At 37.0% G+C, this 19,027-nt stretch overlaps 1 protein-coding gene and 1 long non-coding RNA gene across 2 annotated transcripts in view; one reads left to right on the forward strand and one right to left on the reverse strand.

Annotated features, from left to right (window-relative positions):
* Positions 1–8,137, forward strand: part of LOC139758310 (uncharacterized) — a 116,517-nt gene extending 108,380 nt beyond the window's left edge. Inside the window, exon 3 of the long non-coding RNA XR_011714797.1 lies at positions 7,430–8,137. This is a non-coding gene — a long non-coding RNA (uncharacterized lncRNA). The remainder of the gene's footprint in view (positions 1–7,429) is intronic.
* LOC139758307 (NBAS subunit of NRZ tethering complex-like) overlaps positions 1,829–19,027 on the reverse strand; it is a 125,124-nt gene continuing 107,925 nt past the window's right edge. The window contains exons 29-40 of the mRNA XM_071679535.1: positions 18,893–19,024; positions 18,586–18,719; positions 16,584–17,476; positions 15,924–16,095; positions 15,215–15,355; positions 14,521–14,712; positions 12,293–12,484; positions 11,409–11,639; positions 10,983–11,114; positions 10,236–10,382; positions 8,131–8,238; positions 1,829–7,236 (exon numbers count right to left, since the gene is read on the reverse strand). Of these exons, the coding sequence (XP_071535636.1) occupies positions 7,075–7,236; positions 8,131–8,238; positions 10,236–10,382; positions 10,983–11,114; positions 11,409–11,639; positions 12,293–12,484; positions 14,521–14,712; positions 15,215–15,355; positions 15,924–16,095; positions 16,584–17,476; positions 18,586–18,719; positions 18,893–19,024 (2,636 nt within the window). The 3' untranslated portion in view covers positions 1,829–7,074. The remainder of the gene's footprint in view (positions 7,237–8,130; positions 8,239–10,235; positions 10,383–10,982; positions 11,115–11,408; positions 11,640–12,292; positions 12,485–14,520; positions 14,713–15,214; positions 15,356–15,923; positions 16,096–16,583; positions 17,477–18,585; positions 18,720–18,892; positions 19,025–19,027) is intronic.

Consider the following 19,027-nt stretch of genomic DNA (forward strand, 5'->3'; position numbering starts at 1 on the left):
GAGGAAAGCTGAGAGTAATTGTGAATAAGAGCAAGGTTATTAGGTACAGTAGAGTTGAGGGACAGGTCAATTGGGAGGTAAGTTTGATAGGAGAAAACTGGAGGAAGTGAAGTGTTTTACATATCTGGGAGTGGATTTGGCAGCAGATGGAACCATGGAAGAAGTTAGTCACAGAGTGGGCGAGGGGGCAAAAGTTCTGGGAGCGTTGAAAAGTGTGTGGATGGCGAGGACATTATCTCAGAAAGCAAAAATGGGTATGCTTGAAGGAATAGTGGTTCCAACAATGTTATATGGTTGCAAGGCTATAGATGGGGTTGTGTGGAGGGTGGATGTGTTGGAAATGAGATGTTTGAGGACAATATGTGGTGTGAGGTGGTTTGATCGAGTAAGTAATGAAAGGGTAAGAGAGATGTGTGGTAATAAAAGAGTGTGGTTAAGAGAGTAGAAGAAGGTGTTTTAAATGGTTTGGTCTCATGGAGAGAATGAGTGAGGAAAGATTGACAAAGAGGATATATGTGTCAGAGGTGGAGGGGACGAGGAGAAGTGGGAGACCAAATTGGAGTTGGAAGGATGGGGTGAAAAAGATTTTGAGCGATCGGGGCCTGAACATGCGGGAGGGTGAAAGACTTGCAAGGAATAGAGTGCATTGGAACGATGTGGTATACCGGGGTCAGCGTGCTGTCAATGGATTGAACCAGGGCATGTGAAGCATCTGGGGTAAACCATGGAAGGTTTTGTGGGGCCTGGATGTGGAAAGGGAGCTGTAGTTTCGGTGCACTATTACATGACAGCTAGAGGCTGAGTGTGAACGAATGTGGCCTTTGTTGTCTTTTCTTAGTGCTACCTCAACTTGCATGCAGGGGGAGGGGGTTGTCATTTCATGTGTGGCGAGGTGGCGATGGGAATGAATAAGGGCAGCAAGTATGAATTATGTACATGTGTATATATGTATATGTCTTTGTATGTATATATATGTATACATTGAAATGTATAGGTATGTATATGTGCATGTGTGGACATGTATGTATATACATTTGTATGTGGGTGGGTTAGGCCATTCTTTCGTCTGTTTCCTTGCGCTGCCTTGCTAATGCAGGAGACAGCGACAAAGCATAATAAATAAATGAATATATTTTATTTATTATACTTAACCAGTCTCCTGTATTAGCACAAAGAAACAGACAAGGAATGCCCCAACCAACCCACATACACATGTATTTACGTGAACGCCCACACACACACATATACATACCTATAAATTTCAGCGTATAAATACATGTACATACAAAGATATATACATATATACACATGTACATATCCATACTTGCTTTTATGCATTCCCGTCGCCAGCCCACCACACACGAAATAGCATCTCCCCCCCAGTGAGGCAGTGCCAGGAACAGACAAAAAAGGTTACATTCATTCACACTCAGTCTCTAGCTGTCATGTGTAATGCACCAAAACCACAGCTCCCTTTTCAGATCAAGGCCCCACAGACCTTTCCATGGTTTACCCCAGATGCTTCCCATACCCTGGTTCAATCCATTGACAGCACGTCAACCCCGGTATACCACATTGTTCTAATTTACTCTATTCCTTGCATGCCTTTCACCCTCCTGTATGTTCAGGCCCTGATCGCTCAAAATCTTTTTCACTCCATCCTTCCACCTCCAATTTGGTCTCCCACTTCTTCATTCCTCCACCTCTGATACATATATCCTCTTTGACAATCTTTATCACTCATTCTCTCCATGTGTCCAGACCATATAAATATATACACACTCATATACATTTGCTGACAAACACAAGGAAAATGAAATACAGTAAGTTCCAAGTGCCCTTTCGTGTAATAATCACATTGTCAGGGGAGATACAAGAATGAGATAGAAGACTTGGTGAGTTTATATACAAAGAAGAGACAGGTAAGACACTGTTGGTATACAAGTGTATCTAGTTTCTGATGTTCAGTTCTGACACCGTGCCTGTCATAAGATTTTATGTGGACAAAATAGGGAACCGTTTACATATTTTGCATATGACAAAGCTATCCAGTTTGTATAGACCTTCACTCATATTCATGTTACAGTTCTTTGTGTATTTATTAAGAGATTTAATATTTCTCTTGGTCAAGGAGTTACAGTTTATAAATGAATGAGTACTATTCCTGTTAATACAATGGTCATAGTTATTATAATAATTAAACAAACCGTTTGGTTCTTGTCCAGTTCTTATATTATATTTATGTTGCCTAAGTTTAATAGAGAGATCCTTGCCAGTCCCCGATGTAAGACATTACAGCTTTTACAAGGTATTCTGTAAACACAGCCCACAGAATTTTTATGGCAAGTTTTTGTTATTGCTGAAGGCTACATTCACATTAGAGAATTTAAGTGAGCTTAGGAGTTGCATAAATTATCACTAAATGGTAGAACTAATAATTCTTGGTATCAAGTTGAGGTTTAGGGTTAGAAATTATTTCTTTGACAATGAAAGATCTAAGATACTTTATCTTGGATCTAATTGAATATGTCTTCTGTGACTCATCATCAATAAATTTTAGACTGCATATATGTAATGCTTGAAGGACATCAACTAGAATGATGATTGTTTAAGTGTCATGTTGAGATTAGTTATAAATTAATATAAGAACAAATATTCATGGGTTTTCTGTGTATGCTAAATTAAACATCTTTCCAGCCTTATGGATCATACTGTCTAAAATGGTAACTTGCAATTATTTTCCACTTCCAGAGTAAATTTGATAGAAGGCACTAAATTGTTAAGTAACAGAAATGTTTGTAACTTTTTGCTCTTTGTACAAACACAAAGAACACCATCTACATACCTAAACCAGATTGCCTTGGTGGGTAAGATATCCCTTAGTAATTGTTTCAAAAACTTACATGTATAGATTACTTAATGCCATACCAAACTTTTGAGCATAATACTCTCTATTAAATTGAAATCATAGTCTCTCTTCACAATTTTATCAGTTCAAGAAACACAGAATTTGAAACATGTAAATCAAGATTATCCACGGTATCAACCAGATACTCTAAGAATACATCAACTGGAACTTGTGTGAACAAGGATGGCACATCAAAACTTACAAGATTGAAATCAAAATCAATCTGGATATTATTAAGCTTGTCAGCTAAATGTACATTGTTCATAATTATCCTGGATATTATTAAGCATGTTAACTAAATCTCCTTTGTTCATAATATTTGATTTTCATATATCACCAACTAGTAGGCTTAATAAAGAAACTAACCATTTTGATAATTTATACCTGATTGAACCCGCTGAACTTGCTATAGATCTTGCTGGATAGTTTTGCTTATGTGTTTTGATGTCCATACTTAGTAGTTGTTTAATTTAATTATGGATGGGGTTGTTAGGGAGGTGAATGCAAGAGTTTTGGAAAGAGGGGCAAGTATGAAGTCTGTTGTGAATGAGAGAGCTTGGGAAGTGAGTCAGTTGTTGTTCGCTGATGATACAGCGCTGGTGGCTGATTCATGTAAGAAACTGCAGAAGCTGGTGACTGAGTTTGGGAAAGTGTGTGAAAGAAGAAGGTTAAGAGTAAATGTGAATAAGAGCAAGGTTATTAGGTACAGTAGGGTTGAGGGTCAAGTCAATTAGGAGGTAAGTTTGAATGGAGAAAAACTGGAGGAAGTAAAGTGTTTTAGATATCTGGGAGTGGATCTGGCAGCGGATGGTACCATGGAAGCAGAAGTGAATCATAGGGTGGGGGAGGGGGCGAAAATCCTGGGAGCCTTGAACAATGTGTGGAAGTCGAGAACATTATCTCGGAAAGCAAAAATGGGTATGTTTGAAGGAATAGTGGTTCCAACAATGTTGTATGGTTGCAAGGCGTGGGCTATTGATAGAGTTGTGCGCAGGAGGCTGGATGTGCTGGAAATGAGATGTTTGAGGACAATGTGTGGTGTGAGGTATTTTGATCGAGTAAGTAATGTAAAGGTAAGAGAGATGTGTGGAAATAAAACGAGCATGGTTGAGAGAGCAGAAGACGGTGTTTTGAAATGGTTTGGGCACATGGAGAGAATGAGTGAGGAAAGATTGACCAAGAGGATATATATGTTGGAGGTGGAGGGAACGAGGAGAAGTGGGAGACCAAATTGGAGGTGGAAAGATGGAGTGAAAAAGACTTTGAGTGATCGGGGCCTGAACATGCAGGAGGGTGAAAGCCGGGCAAGGAATAGAGTGAATTGGATCGATGTGGTATACTGGGGTTGACGTGCTGTCAGTGGATTGAATCAGGGGATGTGAAGCGTCTGGGGTAAACCATGGAAAGTAGTGTGGGGCCTGGATGTGGAAAGGGAGCTGTGGTTTCGGGCATTATTGCATGACAGCTAGAGACTGAGTGTGAACGAATGGGGCCTTTGTTGTCTTTTCCTAGCCCCACCTCGCACACATGAGGGGGGAGGGGGATGGAATTCCATGTGTGGCGATGGAAATGAATAAAGGCAGACAGTGTGAATTGTGTGCATGGGTATATATATATATATATATATATGTACATTTATCCCTGGGGATAGGGGATTAAGAATACTTCCCACGTATTCCCTGCGTGTCGTAGAAGGCGACTAAAAGGGGAGGGAGCGGGGGGCTGGAAATCCTCTCCTCTCGTTTTTTTTTTTTTTTTTTTTTTTTTTTCCAAAAGAAGGAACAGAGAATTGGGCCAGGTGAGGGTATTCCCTCAAAGGCCCAGTCCTCTGTTCTTAACGCTACCTCGCTAATGCGGGAAATGGCGAATAGTTTGAAAGAAGAAAAAGTGTACATTGAGATGTATAGGTATGTATTTTTGTGTGTGTGGACGTGTATGTTTATACATGTGTATGGGGGTGGGTTGGGCCATTTCTTTCGTCTGTTTCCTTGCGCTACCTCGCAAACGCGGGAGACAGCGACAAAGGAAAATAAATAAATAAATAACTTAGTAGAAATCCCATAGACACTATTAATTCTCTCTATAATAAACAACTGTGGTTGTCAGTGTTAATGAGTCTCTCATCAAAAGATTTTCATCCTTGTCCCCTTCATCAACGTTTATGTATGTACTTATCGAAACACATAAGCCAAATTCTTTAGCAATACCCACAGCGAGTTTAGTGGGCTCAATCATGTACAAGTTATAAAAATGGTTAGATTCTTTATTAAGCTCACTAGTTGGTAATATATCAAAATCTGTCATCATGAACAATGTAGGTTTAGTTAACAAGCTTAATAATATCCAGGTTGATTTTAATTTCAAACTTGTAATTACAAGTTTTTATGTGTCATCCTTGTTCACAAAAGTTCCAGTTGATGACCCCTTAGAATATCTTGTTGATTCCTTGGATAATCTTGTTTAACCTGTTATATATTCTGTGTTTCTTAAACTGATAAAATTGTGTATAAAAAGACTGTATTTCACTTTCATGGAGAATATTATGCTCGTTTGGTATGGTGATGAGCTTTCACCAACATTAAGTAATCCATACTTGGAATGATTTGAAACAAAATCACCCTCTAAAGCAATCTGGTTTAGGTATATGTTTTTGGCAAACATGCAAAAATTTACAATCATTTTTCCCTTAACAATTTAGTGCCTTCTATCAAATTTACTCTGGAAGTGGAAATTAACTGTATGCTATCATATTTCATTTTCTTCGTGGTATTCAGCAAGTACTGGATCACATGCGCCACTTTGGCCTACAACATTCATACATGACAGTGAGCTAGTATGAATGTACATGAAATATATATATATATATATATATATATATATATATATATATATATATATATGCATGTCATTTCATGTGTGGTGGGGTGGCAGCAGCATGTCTAAGTATGTACATGTGTATATATATGTATGTATACATTGAAATGTATAGGTATGTATATGTGTATGGCCATTCTTTTGTCTGTTTCCTTGCACTACCTTGCTAATGAGACAGCGTCAAAGTATAATAAATAGATATATGCCTTAAGCATATGTGTGTGTGCTTATATGTATATATCTGTATTTGAGCTGATGAACCTTTCTTCATCTGTTTCCTAGCGCTACCTTGCCGAAGCAGAAAACTGCAATCAAGTATGAAATAATATATATATATATATATATATATATATATATTTCAACAATGGACAATCCATACAAATATACATTTTTCCTGAAATATATAATGTTGCCTTGTAAAATGGGAAAACTTCAAATGAGATATATATATATATACAAACACAGTTTTGAAGCTTCATGGCAATGTAGCAGTTTTTACTTCAAAAAAAAAGAACATTGTGACTATTACTTTATAACAGCCTGTAGATGAAAGCATATTAAGAAAATCTGCCCTGTGACAACAAAACTTTTTTCATACTAGAGCATATTATCCTCAAATTCAGAGCATGCATAAAATCTCTCTTCATATTAACTCCTCTAGTAATCTCAAAATCCTCATTTTAAGAAATTTTATAAGCACCCTGCATGTTTAGTTATGTTAAACACCAACGCCACCATTTATTTGTACTAAAGAAAATAGCATGTAAAGAATATGGGTTGCCTTTCCAAGTGAATGAAAGGGGAAAACAAACATCCAGAAATGGATAAATTATGAAAAAAAGATTGCACAAGATCATGAAGAGGACTATCACACTGAGTGACCATTTCAAAGGCTACAGTGACAGACTGCTTATACTAAAGTGCTATCTTCATACAATGCTTAATCATGGACTCCCACTGCAGCATTAATGTGTGCATTTTCTTTCATGATTCAAATCAATATCAAGTTTATCTACAGGTAACTACAATTTTAAGACTGGTTGATTTGTTGAGTTCCTGGCTTATCAACTGTCAAGGTAAAGCCATCAATGTCATTACATGATCACCAACCAAAAAATCTTTAACAACTTCTTCAGGTGATGCAGATAATTCCAAAAATCACAAACACTTTCACCTTTGATATAGTCTTGCAATATTGCCACTACTGCACCTAAGATCTTAAGTGCTTTTCTCTTCAAGCTCAGTATACAACTTTATGGACTTTCTTTTTCAAAGTCTGATTGAGTGTTGATTCATAGCCACTTTTTGTAAGTCTTCAGCACTGATGTAACTGACTGGAGAGCTTTTGGAACTGAGGTCTGAGTGAATGCTAAGCTGGCTGCCTCCTGGTAGTGACCTCCATTCTCCAGTTGCTGAACTGCAGACTTCAACAACGTTTTGTTCCCAGTCTCCATCTGTTGAAATTAATCAAATATAATTAAAATACAAATAATTTGGCACTATCACATGAAACAGCATTTCAAAGAGCTTTCCCCTTTTATTACATTACCTTAAATAAGAGGGAAACTACTGCATTTTGATGCCCCCCCCCCTTCAAACTTCCACCATATGAAATACACTTTTTATTTCCTTCTCTCTTTGCAACAGGTCGGACTGTGTATGTTAAGACTCTCTGGAAGCAACTGCGAATACTACCCACGTAAAAATGTAAATGCAACTGTACGAGAGATTGTTATTGAAAATTATATGCATATTGACAGCTTCCTACAGTAAGCACAAATATGGACACAATAATTAATGGCTCTGTTCCAGAGAGTTTTATAAGAAAAAAAAAAATCATAGTTCTTAAAGCAGTCATCTGTGATAATGCTTATTAAACTAAATATGTTAAGTTTTGAATTTCATTATAGGTGGAAAAGTATATTTTGTCAAGTCAGTAAAACCTGACCCCAATCATTTATTCCAAAATGCCCACAGCCTTAAATTTTTCGGGAAATGAAAATGTTCGGTTCTTTTTTAACATTTTCCCCTTGTATCTCCACTATCCTTTCATCTGCCATACAATCAGTCTTTGTAACTACTTCACATCATCTATTCCTTATACTTTCTCGTTTTACTCAAAATTCTTACCTCTTCATTTCACACATTTTTCACCTTTAATTCTGTAATTTCAGACTAATTCATACCTGAGAAAAAATTTCATCCATTCATTAGACATAAGAAAATGCTACATCATAAATGCTTCTTGCACCCTTGACATTTAATGTATTCCCATCAAAGAAGAACACTGTTCATCAAGTCCTGACAAATTTGCAAATGATAATAATACATCATGTAATGAGTCTTACCAAGTAAGCAACAAGAGGTCCATAAAGTGGTGTGCACAATAACGAGGGCACCAGCTCCCGTGAGATCACCCGACACAACAAATCTCCATCATAGTCAGTTTCCTTCATCTGCAACATAACATTGCAAACATGTAAGGCTTTGAGAAAATTGGTGCTACTTATATCTATGACACCTGTTCCCTCCAGGAACTCCTATAAAGGGGGTAGCCACAGAAAAAGTCTCAACTTATCCCTGTTTTTTAAGATGTAAGGACATTTTTTTGCTGTCTTTAGCTAATCTGAGAATAAAAGAATCGACTATTAATGGCTCACAAGACCTATCTAGTTCATTTCTGTGCACCTATTGTAGTGTCAAGTGTATCTCACATTGGAACACATTATGAATGTCAAATCTTGTTCACTTATATTGAGAAATAAAAAACTGGCAGTGACAGGAAGGTATTTTCTCTTTTTTAACTTTAAAACAATACCAGCTGGGCCCCGAGGGCAATCTGTCGAGAGTCCATGAATAAATTCTTCTATCTTTCAGTTTTTTATAATTATAATTTTTATGGGTAACCAAGGATTAGTCACTATATGGGCTTCATAGTTAAAACCAATCATCAGAGAAACTCAAATCTGCTATGTTATATGAAATGCCATCTTAATCTAGTTATAATTTCTGTAGGGACTATGAATAGCAACTATTGATATTTATAATAAGGATAACCAAAATGCTTGTAGTCTGATTTGAATTTTATGGGAATGGCCAAGTTTGAATCCTAGAGAGGAAAGTTGGCTCAGCCAATCCATCTGTTCATCTTCCCATTAGAGCTGGTCAATATTCAATATATGGACACCTGGCTAAAGCTGGGGTATATGTATATATACCTCACAAATGCGGGAGACAGCGACAAAGCAAATAAATATATAAATAAATATATACCATATACAAGATGGCCATACTTAGAAAAGAGAATTCAGTTGCCCATGCATTTGACTGCCATTAAAAATGCAGAAGCTCATACCAGTTTACCTGTTTGTATGACCATGTGTTTTGAATTTGCATACGTTACCTCATAGCTAGATTATTGGATACAGGTCAGACTTGTACTGCTGATACCAAATACAAAATTCTACAACTAATTAAATTTTCAAGGTTAGGGGGTCATATGTCAAAGAGATCATAGTCACAAAGTCTTGTGCTTAAATGATACTAAACATCAGCATATTTCATGACTTAGAAACTGGAAAGGGACTTACCTTTTACCACAAATACTGAATACATAGCTATATACCTGACATTCCAAGTTAGGGAATCAAAGGTCAGTCATAAGGTTTTGTATTAAATGCAACTGTGTGAGATTATATCTGAATACTGTTTTAATGAATTTGGACCATATTTATACCCGAGGGAGTTCCAAGTGGGAACAGGCATCAGAGGTATTGATAGATAGATTTATACCTTAGACTACTGCCCAAATGTACTCCCTTCACCTCATGGGATTTTCAAGTTTGACACCTGATCTTATACTAAAGTGCAACTACATGAATTTTAACATTATCTGAAAATTGTTAATGTATGTGGACTAAAATTATACCATATATGCTACATAATAAGTTCTACATCTGATTAAGGTCTGATGGAAAAAGATCAAGAGCCTAAGGTGCCATTCGTTAAGTGGTTGCAAACCATTATGTAGGGTAATAATCATTTTACCCAAGTAAATCATATTTATCAGTGTCATTATTAATGAAAAAAAAGGAGTCTTCTGAAGGGTAAAAGAATTTCTAACATTTACATGAAAAGCATAAGGCTTATATCTGGCAAGAAACAAATTGATTAATTGATGTAATTCAGATAGTAATAAAGTACTGTCATTACCAATATCTTACGAAGTTGTGACGAATATCTTATGAAGGTGTGTGGAATTACTCACTCCTTGAAAAACAGTGTTGTAAAGATAATGGAGAATTCAAATAATATCCCTCAAACACCAAAATTACAAAACTAGACTGTGTGCACTGATACACAGTGACCACTGCCTCTGGAATATTCTCCCTAGGGCAAACAAGTTTATGATGGGATATGAGGCACAAGTTAATATTTTAAATGGTCATCTTACCTCCTTTATGGATTCCATATTCTCAATTACAGTCCTGTGAACCATACCATCATTAGCGAGTAGTGCCACTTTAGAACTACATTTGACAGCCAGTCTTCCTAGGCTTTGCAGTTTCTTCACTAAAACACTAATACCTTCATCAGACAACTGTAAGAAATGTAAAAAGTTCAAAGAATTTTACATGGGCAATAGGTAGTTGAAAAGGTCAAGTTTTGACATAGTGAAGCATTATGTTGCTAAAAGAGACGTGAATATAGGGACTGAGGTGACTACATACAATAAGGTCTTTTCGTGACCTCCCCTCATCTAGGAATGGGAATTAATTCTCAGCAGACAGATAACCAGGAAAGTCAGAAAAATAAAGCTTAGATGATGATGCATATTTCAATTTTGATGCAACAAGAAAAATCTCAACCTTCAATTCAACTATGACTAGAATTATTCCATTGAATAAGCTTAAGCTGATAATTTAGCAATAGTCAGGGGAAAAACAATTAAGTGCTATAGACAAATAGTGTAAGGAGAAAGTTTACTGGTTGTTAAATTGCTGTAAAACACATTATTCATAGAATATTATCAGGTCTGAAAACCTGTGTTTTCAAAAAATGAGATAAGTCCAAACTGAACAAGAAGTACACGTAAATGCAACAGTGAAGTCTTTTAATATATTTACAATGTTATTATATATAAACAATGACCTTAGCAGTAATACCAATCAGCAAGATAACATATATTAAACACACTGACCTGATTAAGCTGAACTGCCTCTAAAGATGCATTCCAGATAATATCCAGGCTGGACGATGACTTAATATCAATTACTTCCAACATCTTCATAAATATTGCAAGCCATGGATTAGAGGATACGTTGACATATTCCTGAAAATGTCAACCAAAGAAAACGTTTTGCCATCATTTAACATATACACAGCAAATCTGTCATACTCTGAGTAAAAAGCAAGATTCACTTTAGTATTCCGCTTTTCATCAAAAACTACACTTTAGTATTCCGCTTTTCATCAAAAACTATCTGTCAATTTGTAGATCCCAATTGCCAAAATTGCTCATCTTTTACCATATAATATAATTCATCAACTACAGTCTAAAATTACATCAAGATTATTTTTTTCTCCAGATTAAACAATGTAAGTGTACAACATGAGATACACCTACCTCTGGACTGAATGGTGGCCACAGCTTTAAGAGATCTATTACGGCTTGTACTTGTTGACTGGTGGTGATATTGGATATTAAAAGAGATAAAAGAGCTGTTCTTGTTTCACTAGTGGCCAGTTGGTGTTGTTCTACAGTCAGACTTTCCTCCAAAGGCCATGCAGCAGCCACCAATCGACCAGTGCGCATGACTTGCACCAGCTGAAGATCCTCTTCACTCAGGGATAAATACTGTGAAATATTTATTCCTGGACTGTTAAATTTCTTTTTCAACTAGACTCAGTTAACATTTTCATGATGAAAATCTGATTCTAGTTTTCCAGATAACTGCCCAACATCCACCTACTGCTTGTTTGTCTCATTATCCTTTCTATCATCCCCTTAATATATACCTTTCTTCCCATAATCAATAAACTAATACCTATAGACTACAAAATCTAACCTTAAGTGTGATATTCTCTGAAATTTCCCTAATAAACTCACGTATTCAAGGGCTTACAGCCCAACAATAAGTCTGCCTAACCTTTCTTTCTGCCTAATTTTTCATCTACTACACAATCTTGGACACAAACTCCTTGGACTATTCCTTACGTATATATATATTAGTAAACACTTTCAACAACACCTGTTTCTTTCTTTTGGTTATTTTCATTCAATATTCCTGCACTGCGGTCAAAAAATATGTATGTATAAGGTAAGAAGAATGAAGAACATACATCCAAAGGTATGCAAGTATGCAATGATTTAAATGACATAGCAATTCTGCATAAAACTTCTTAAGCAACGTCTAGGAATAAATGCACAACAGCAAGGGTGGTTAACTAATACAAACAATGTGTGTTCTTTGGCACTGTATGCATAGGCTAACTTCACTTAGGTCTTACCTTCTCAGCTACAGTCAGCACTTCCACCCGGGTTTTAAGAAGGACAGAGGTGTCCTCACACAAGCTTCGTATTTCTTCAAGCACTTCCTCCTCTGCAAGTAGTTCTCCACCTTCTTCTAGATAGATATGAACTTGATTTAAAATGTGATCTAAAATGGTCAATGTGTCATGACCTTCTGCTGTAGTGTTCACCTGGGAATAAAATGTTTCAATGAGATATTTCTGCATTGTACAAATTGTGGAAGTGAAAAATCTTAAAAACATGGACCTGACTGGGTATGGCATCACTATATATTCTTATATCTCTGATGACAATGCCTTTAGGAACTCCCATCAAGAGGGTGGCCATGGCAAGGAGGGTGGAAACATGCTAGGGATGTATGTTTGGATAAGGCAGTCTAAAGACTCTACTCCCAAGGCCACTCTCCCAGGAAGAGTACAAGGAAAAGGGGAGGGAAATCACGAAATCTGAGATATAGGTAGATGAATGGGTTAAGTATGCAATATATTAGAGTGTCAAAATATCTTATCGAGATGTAAGGCATTACATGTGTAAATAGTAGTGACACTTGGGTGTGGAAAAACTGCGATCGTTAATTTTTTCCCATACGTGATAAATTATGTTATTGCTCAGTTGATTTATCTGTTTGAGAGCTTAATTGGAGAAAAAATGGTGAAGAGATTGGAAGTATGGACAGTATGGATATGTGAGGGACCAGAATGAATCGGCATATGACTTACTAAGTTATCGCTGATGGCATAGTTTTCGTTATTACATGAAGAAATGCAGTAAACTGAACTTGTATTGGTAATTCAGTCCAAGAAGAAGCTCAGGTATCCATTAATGAATAACCAGGTTATTGTAGTAGTGGTCTGGGCAAAAAACAATGGAGGTGTTGTAGGAAAAAACTGGATCGCAAGTGAAGCTTGCATGCTATCTTCGTAGTGAGCTTCTTACTGCCAGTTGGAAACTATGAAGGAATACAATTGGGAGGCAATATACTGTGGATTTCTTCAAAATTTGTAAGTTATCTAATTACCTGGAAATCAAAAAGGGTATGAAAGGCAATCCTGCTTTGTCCTAACGATGTTGGGGATGGTGCAAGGGCTGGACTAAGGTTAATTTCTAGCAAGAGGATGATTGCTGGTAGGATTTGATGACAATGTTGGATGCTAAGAGTAGATTTATGTTTAGTAATAAGTAATCTGCCGAATAACAAAGATCATTTGTTTCGAGAGCAGTAGGTAGGGTTTTATGAGTTTTGACATGGGAGATAGTTAGGCAAGTTGACAGAGGATAACTATGTAGTTGTTTGTACCTAGGACATTTTTGATAGCTCATTGAACTAGGACTGTGAGTACAGCAGACCAAATGAAAAAAAAAGAGCAATAATTTCATGAGGCTGAAAAAGAGGAAGTTAGGGAATTACCTCGTGGTATTACCTGAGCTGTGGATGCTTCTTGGATTTGAAATGACTAGAACGCACAAACAAAAGTTGTATATTTCTTAACAAACAGTCATACATTTGGTCACTGAAGACTAACAAGTCCTGGACTTGTTGCTATTCAGTAAGTTTTAACTATTTTAACATTTACCCTTTCTGTTATGAACTGTGGCAACATGTTAGATCATTTTTCTTTATCTATTCAAGTGCTGAAAGGAAAGGCAAAGATGGCAGATGGTCTAATGTTCTGGGAAACCAGTTGCCCTTTCTGAGTGGGGCCAAACAGTCTGTTGTTGGATGGTTCATTATCCTTTCAACTTCATAATGAGAATTTATAAACTTAGGTGTCCAAGTTTATGTATATATATGAGTATGTGGGTGGGCTGGGCCATTCCTCGTCTGTTTCCTTGCACTACCTCGCAAACACGGGAGATGGCGGTTAAGTATAATAAATATAAATATAAGGTGTCCAAATATCCTATATCACCTAAATTACATATGCACATATATATGCCACTTCGGTGTGGGAAAAACTGCAGGACTCTTAATTTTTTTTCCCCCCATTACAAGATGATAAATTAACTAACATTATTTGCAATGAGTTGAATTAGCTGTATGAAGCAGCTTAATTGGCAGGAAAAAATGGAGTAAGAAATAGGAGCCTTTATGACAAAGGTCAAGTGAGGATTCCAGAATAGAATCTGCATATGACTCTACTAAGTAATCAGACGTTGGCATAGTTTAATTACTTATCTATACAGAAGCTAATAAAGTACAACTAACCTTCGTATCATGGTCCTTCCAGTCACCAAGCAGAAGCCTCAGGGTATCCATTATGACATCCTCAGGTGTAGTGTTAGTGTCCTCTGGATAAACACTGAGCACCTCTTGTAGGACATCTAAACTGGATCCCTCCAGAAGCACTGCACTTGCCAACTCTCGTAGCTGAGCTTCATTACTGCCAGTCTGGGCAAACTATAAAAGAAAACAATTACAGCAAGGCATGATACTGTGATTTTTTCTTTGCCGTTTTTATTTATTCCTAATTACTAATCTTCACACAAGGGAACAGGGCATCCCTGCCTTTTGCTGACCTACGAGGTTGGGGATGGGATCCAAGGGCTACAAAGTTAATTCCTCTAAAAAGTGCATGCCTGTACGTATTTGATCCACCCAACATTAAAAAGATTGATGCTAACAGCTAGATTTATGTTTTTTGTATACATATCATCTGCCAGAATGACAGATACCATTCTGTTTTCCATACAGTAGGTCAGGTTTAATCATGACATTCATTAGACAGTATGACTATTTGTCAATGTGTGGGTGAGATCAACCTAACTGTCATTGTTTTTTCTCTACACCTTTTCTTTTGTGCTTCTTGAACTAGACTGCTGTGGTACAGCACAGACCAAACTGAAAAAAAAAAAGAAATTATTTCATTGAAGGCTAAAAAAAGTAACTTGTGGGAACATACCCTCTTGGCATATTTCCTGAGCTGTGGATCCTTACTCCCTTGCAGCTTCTGGAATGTACTAGAACGCAAAAGTTCCAAATGAGTCCCCAAGTGTTCCACTGCTGCAGATGCCTCCTGCCACCCTTGTCCATTGTCAGTCGACTGTCAGATGAAAGAAATTATCACTATAGCATAAGTATGTATATACATATGTATGTGGGGGGGTTGGGCCATTCTTTCATCTGTTTCCTTGCGCTACCTCGCTAACGCAGGAGACAGCGACAAAGTATAATAAATAAATAAATAAATGAATAAATAAATAAACATAAGTAAGATACATTGTATATTTAACCTTAGTAGATAGCATAGCAAAAATCAAGTGTGTATGAAGCAATGAAAATAAAACAGAATTCTTGAAACAATTAGCTTTATGGAGGTATCATTACTAGATGAAAACTTAGCAGAACACAGCATCTATTTATGAATGAAGAACTTTGGTCTTCCCTGACAAATCAACGTAGTGTGTAAGAAGAAAATGTATGAAGTACTTTTATAAGTGTGAAAGTGCATGTTACACTCTAACACAGCAGGCAAGGGTTGAAGATGTGGGAGCGTGATGTTCAGAACCTCATATACCTGATCCACCCCTTGAACATAATGGAGCAATGATGATAGAGAAAGGATTACAAAGACAGACGGCTATTGCTCATTTAATTACATGGAAGCATACCTTCTGTTTATTTTGCTGCTGTTGGCAAAACTTTACAGCCCTACGTGTGAACTCTATCCTTGCCTCCAATGGCACCATTCGTGTACCAACTTCGGATAATATAAGTTGGTTCACAAACTTCAATATGTCTGAAGGGTTCATTTTCTGCATGTACTCTCCACATGATTCATACCTGAAGGTTGAAAAATTATGAGTAACATTACAATTCAAATTAGCTTTCTTTTTATACTTGTTCAACAATTTCCTGCATTAGCAAGGTAGCATTACAATCGAATGAAAGAAACTGCCTCATTTGCTCACATCTGTGCTCTAACTCACATGCATAATGTAGGACTTCCATGGGACCATCTTCCTAAGAAATTAGGTCAGCAAAAGTAAGCTAAGTGAGGTAAAAAGTCTGATATAAATTTCTTTTACGGCATAGAGTTAATGCAATCATGGCTGATATAAAATCATCTAGGAGTAAGACTCGATTCTAAATTTACTAACTTAATGAAAGTACTCAAAACTTAGGCTTAAGGATATTTTCCAATGTACAAGGGAATATAGGGTCTTCATAGCACTGAATATATAAGCCACATTTAGAGTATACAATGTACACATCTAGGCTTATTTGAACAATAATAAAACAAAAAAAGAGATAAATACATAAACCCTTACCTATGTATCCAATCACTTGAAGTCTTTGGTTTTTTGCCTTTTGAAACATCAAAGAAATACTTCTGTGCCCATGCACAAAAAACAGTGCTTGGTTCAATACCAGCTCCTTCTTTGCATGGTACATTCTTGGCAACTTTAGCAAGGCTATTCACATTTTCAGAAGTTAAAACTGGATGAAGGATAGCCAACACATCAGACTTTGGTTCTATAAGTAACTTGTAATTAAGGCCCTTAGCTGAACCTTTTAACTTTTTAAGGAGCTGGATATGGGATGAAGCCATTTTACTTTCAGTCTCTTTACCACCACACTGTTCAATGAGAGAGTAGTACAGTAGAAGGCGTTCATGATCACACCCGTTCACTGTAAGTACAACACATTGTTCCATGCGTGATACGAACTCCTTAGGTTCTCTGCTGAGTGTCTTGATCAAATCCTTGTCGTTTATGTGTTGCTTAAGTTCTGTTGTAGTAATCTCAGAGTCAAAGAGGTATTGCAAGTGAGTCATGTACACTTGCCATAGAGAAACTTCATACTTCTTGGCCAATGTGATGGCTAAATCTAAAACTTCACTGTCCAATGTCATTGCCAAGCCAAGTACAGTGTCCTCTTTATAGCCAGGATCAGTTAAAAATCTGTCAATATTCACTCCAGCACCAAGTCGCTGAAGTGCTTGGCCCTGTGCGTAGTCTGCTACTAGCTCCTGAGTGCTCTTGAATAATTCTATGAACTGTTTTACTTCTACATTTAGTTCTGATATGTTTAAGTTGTCTATTATACATGAAACATGTGCAATAACTTCTGATGGGTCATGCAGGAACACTGGAGCAATACTAGGTTGAGTCCATGGGTGAAGACTTGTGTAAATTTGTAGAGCATAATAATACTGGGTCAACTGTGAATTATAAGATGTACTGCATTAGTAACAAAAAAAAAAAAAAATGTGAAAGAAGTCTATTTTGATTCTTACAAATTTGATTTCATTCAGAAAAACCAAAAAATCTATTTCAAAAATATTTAGAAGCTTACAGGGCTCTTTATTTATCTCATGTAGACTAACTTCAACATATGAGTATGTGTGTGTAAGTACTAAGGGCAGTCCATAAAGCAAACCTACTGTAATTTTTTGCCTCATTTGCAGACATCCACTCTTAAGGTATCATGCATAATGTATTGGAACCAGATCCTACCATCCACAATCATGCCCCACAAACTAATCTATGGTTTACCTTGAAAGATTCATAAGCTCTGGCTCAGCCCATTAAAATTACATTGCATCAACATTACAAGTTTGATCAAATTCAATCTATCCCATGCATATCTCTTGCCCTCCGGGATGCTCAGGTCCAATTACTGCCAAAACCTCCTGCACTCCATCCTTCCATCTCTTTCCTGGTGTCCCACTCCTCATACTCTCCAATTCTGACACAGAACTTCTTGGTCAGTCTTTCATTGCTCAAACTCCCAATATGTCTTGACCATTTGAAAACAACCTCAGCAGTCCCCTTAATCTAACATTACTTATATGATCAACCAGTCTCACATCACATACCAGCCCCAGGTATTTAATTTCCAATGTGCTCATCCTTCTCCCTTTCTTTTATGTTCATGACCAAAGATTCATATTAATTTCACATTATCAGGATTCCATTTCCTTCAAACATACCCATCTTTGCCATAAGAAATGGTAATCTCTTCTACTACATTCTCATAACACTCAGGACTCTAGTCCCCTCTTCCAACCTATGATTCACTACAGCTCCCATGGTTCCATCCACTGCTAAGTCCACTCTCGGATACCCGAAGTAGTCCACTTCCTTTGCATCCACCTCATTCAAGCTTGCACTCAAAACTATTCTGCCTCATCCTCCTGCAGCTGCATCTCATTACCTTACTTTTGTTCACATTTACTCTCAACTTTCTTCTTAAACACACTCTTATATGTTACATATTCAGTCACCTTACTTTTTCATGATTCTCTTTAAACGAAGCTGCTAAACTCACCTGTAGTGAGACATCAGTTAGCGGAAGACTGTGCAAAACATTTCCACCATCCTCAGGCTCCCTTAGCATAAAGAGAAGAAATAGCCCAAGAAGCAAGTCTTCTCGCAGTACTGCTCGTGCTACTTCAACTACCACTGTCACAAATATGGACATTTGTAAATACACAAAGGAAAATGAAATAACTATCTAGTAATGTAATTCTTAGTTAAAACAAATTCTCTTAACCATCTCAGACATATTAATATTCCAAAACAGGTTGTTAAAAGAACTCATGACACTGGAATTTAATGCAAAAAGAGTACCATACCAGCTTTATTTGTCTTGATTGTGTTGCCATGAGTGAGGGTTTCTTCAATGAGAGCAATGCGAAGAAGGGCCAGAGAGAACTCTAAAGCTGGGTTGGAGATAGAAGGCTGAGCATAACTCTTGTAGCTGGCACCTA

This window comes from Panulirus ornatus, chromosome 30 (assembly GCF_036320965.1).
Source record: "Panulirus ornatus isolate Po-2019 chromosome 30, ASM3632096v1, whole genome shotgun sequence".
Lineage (NCBI taxonomy): Eukaryota > Metazoa > Arthropoda > Malacostraca > Decapoda > Palinuridae > Panulirus > Panulirus ornatus.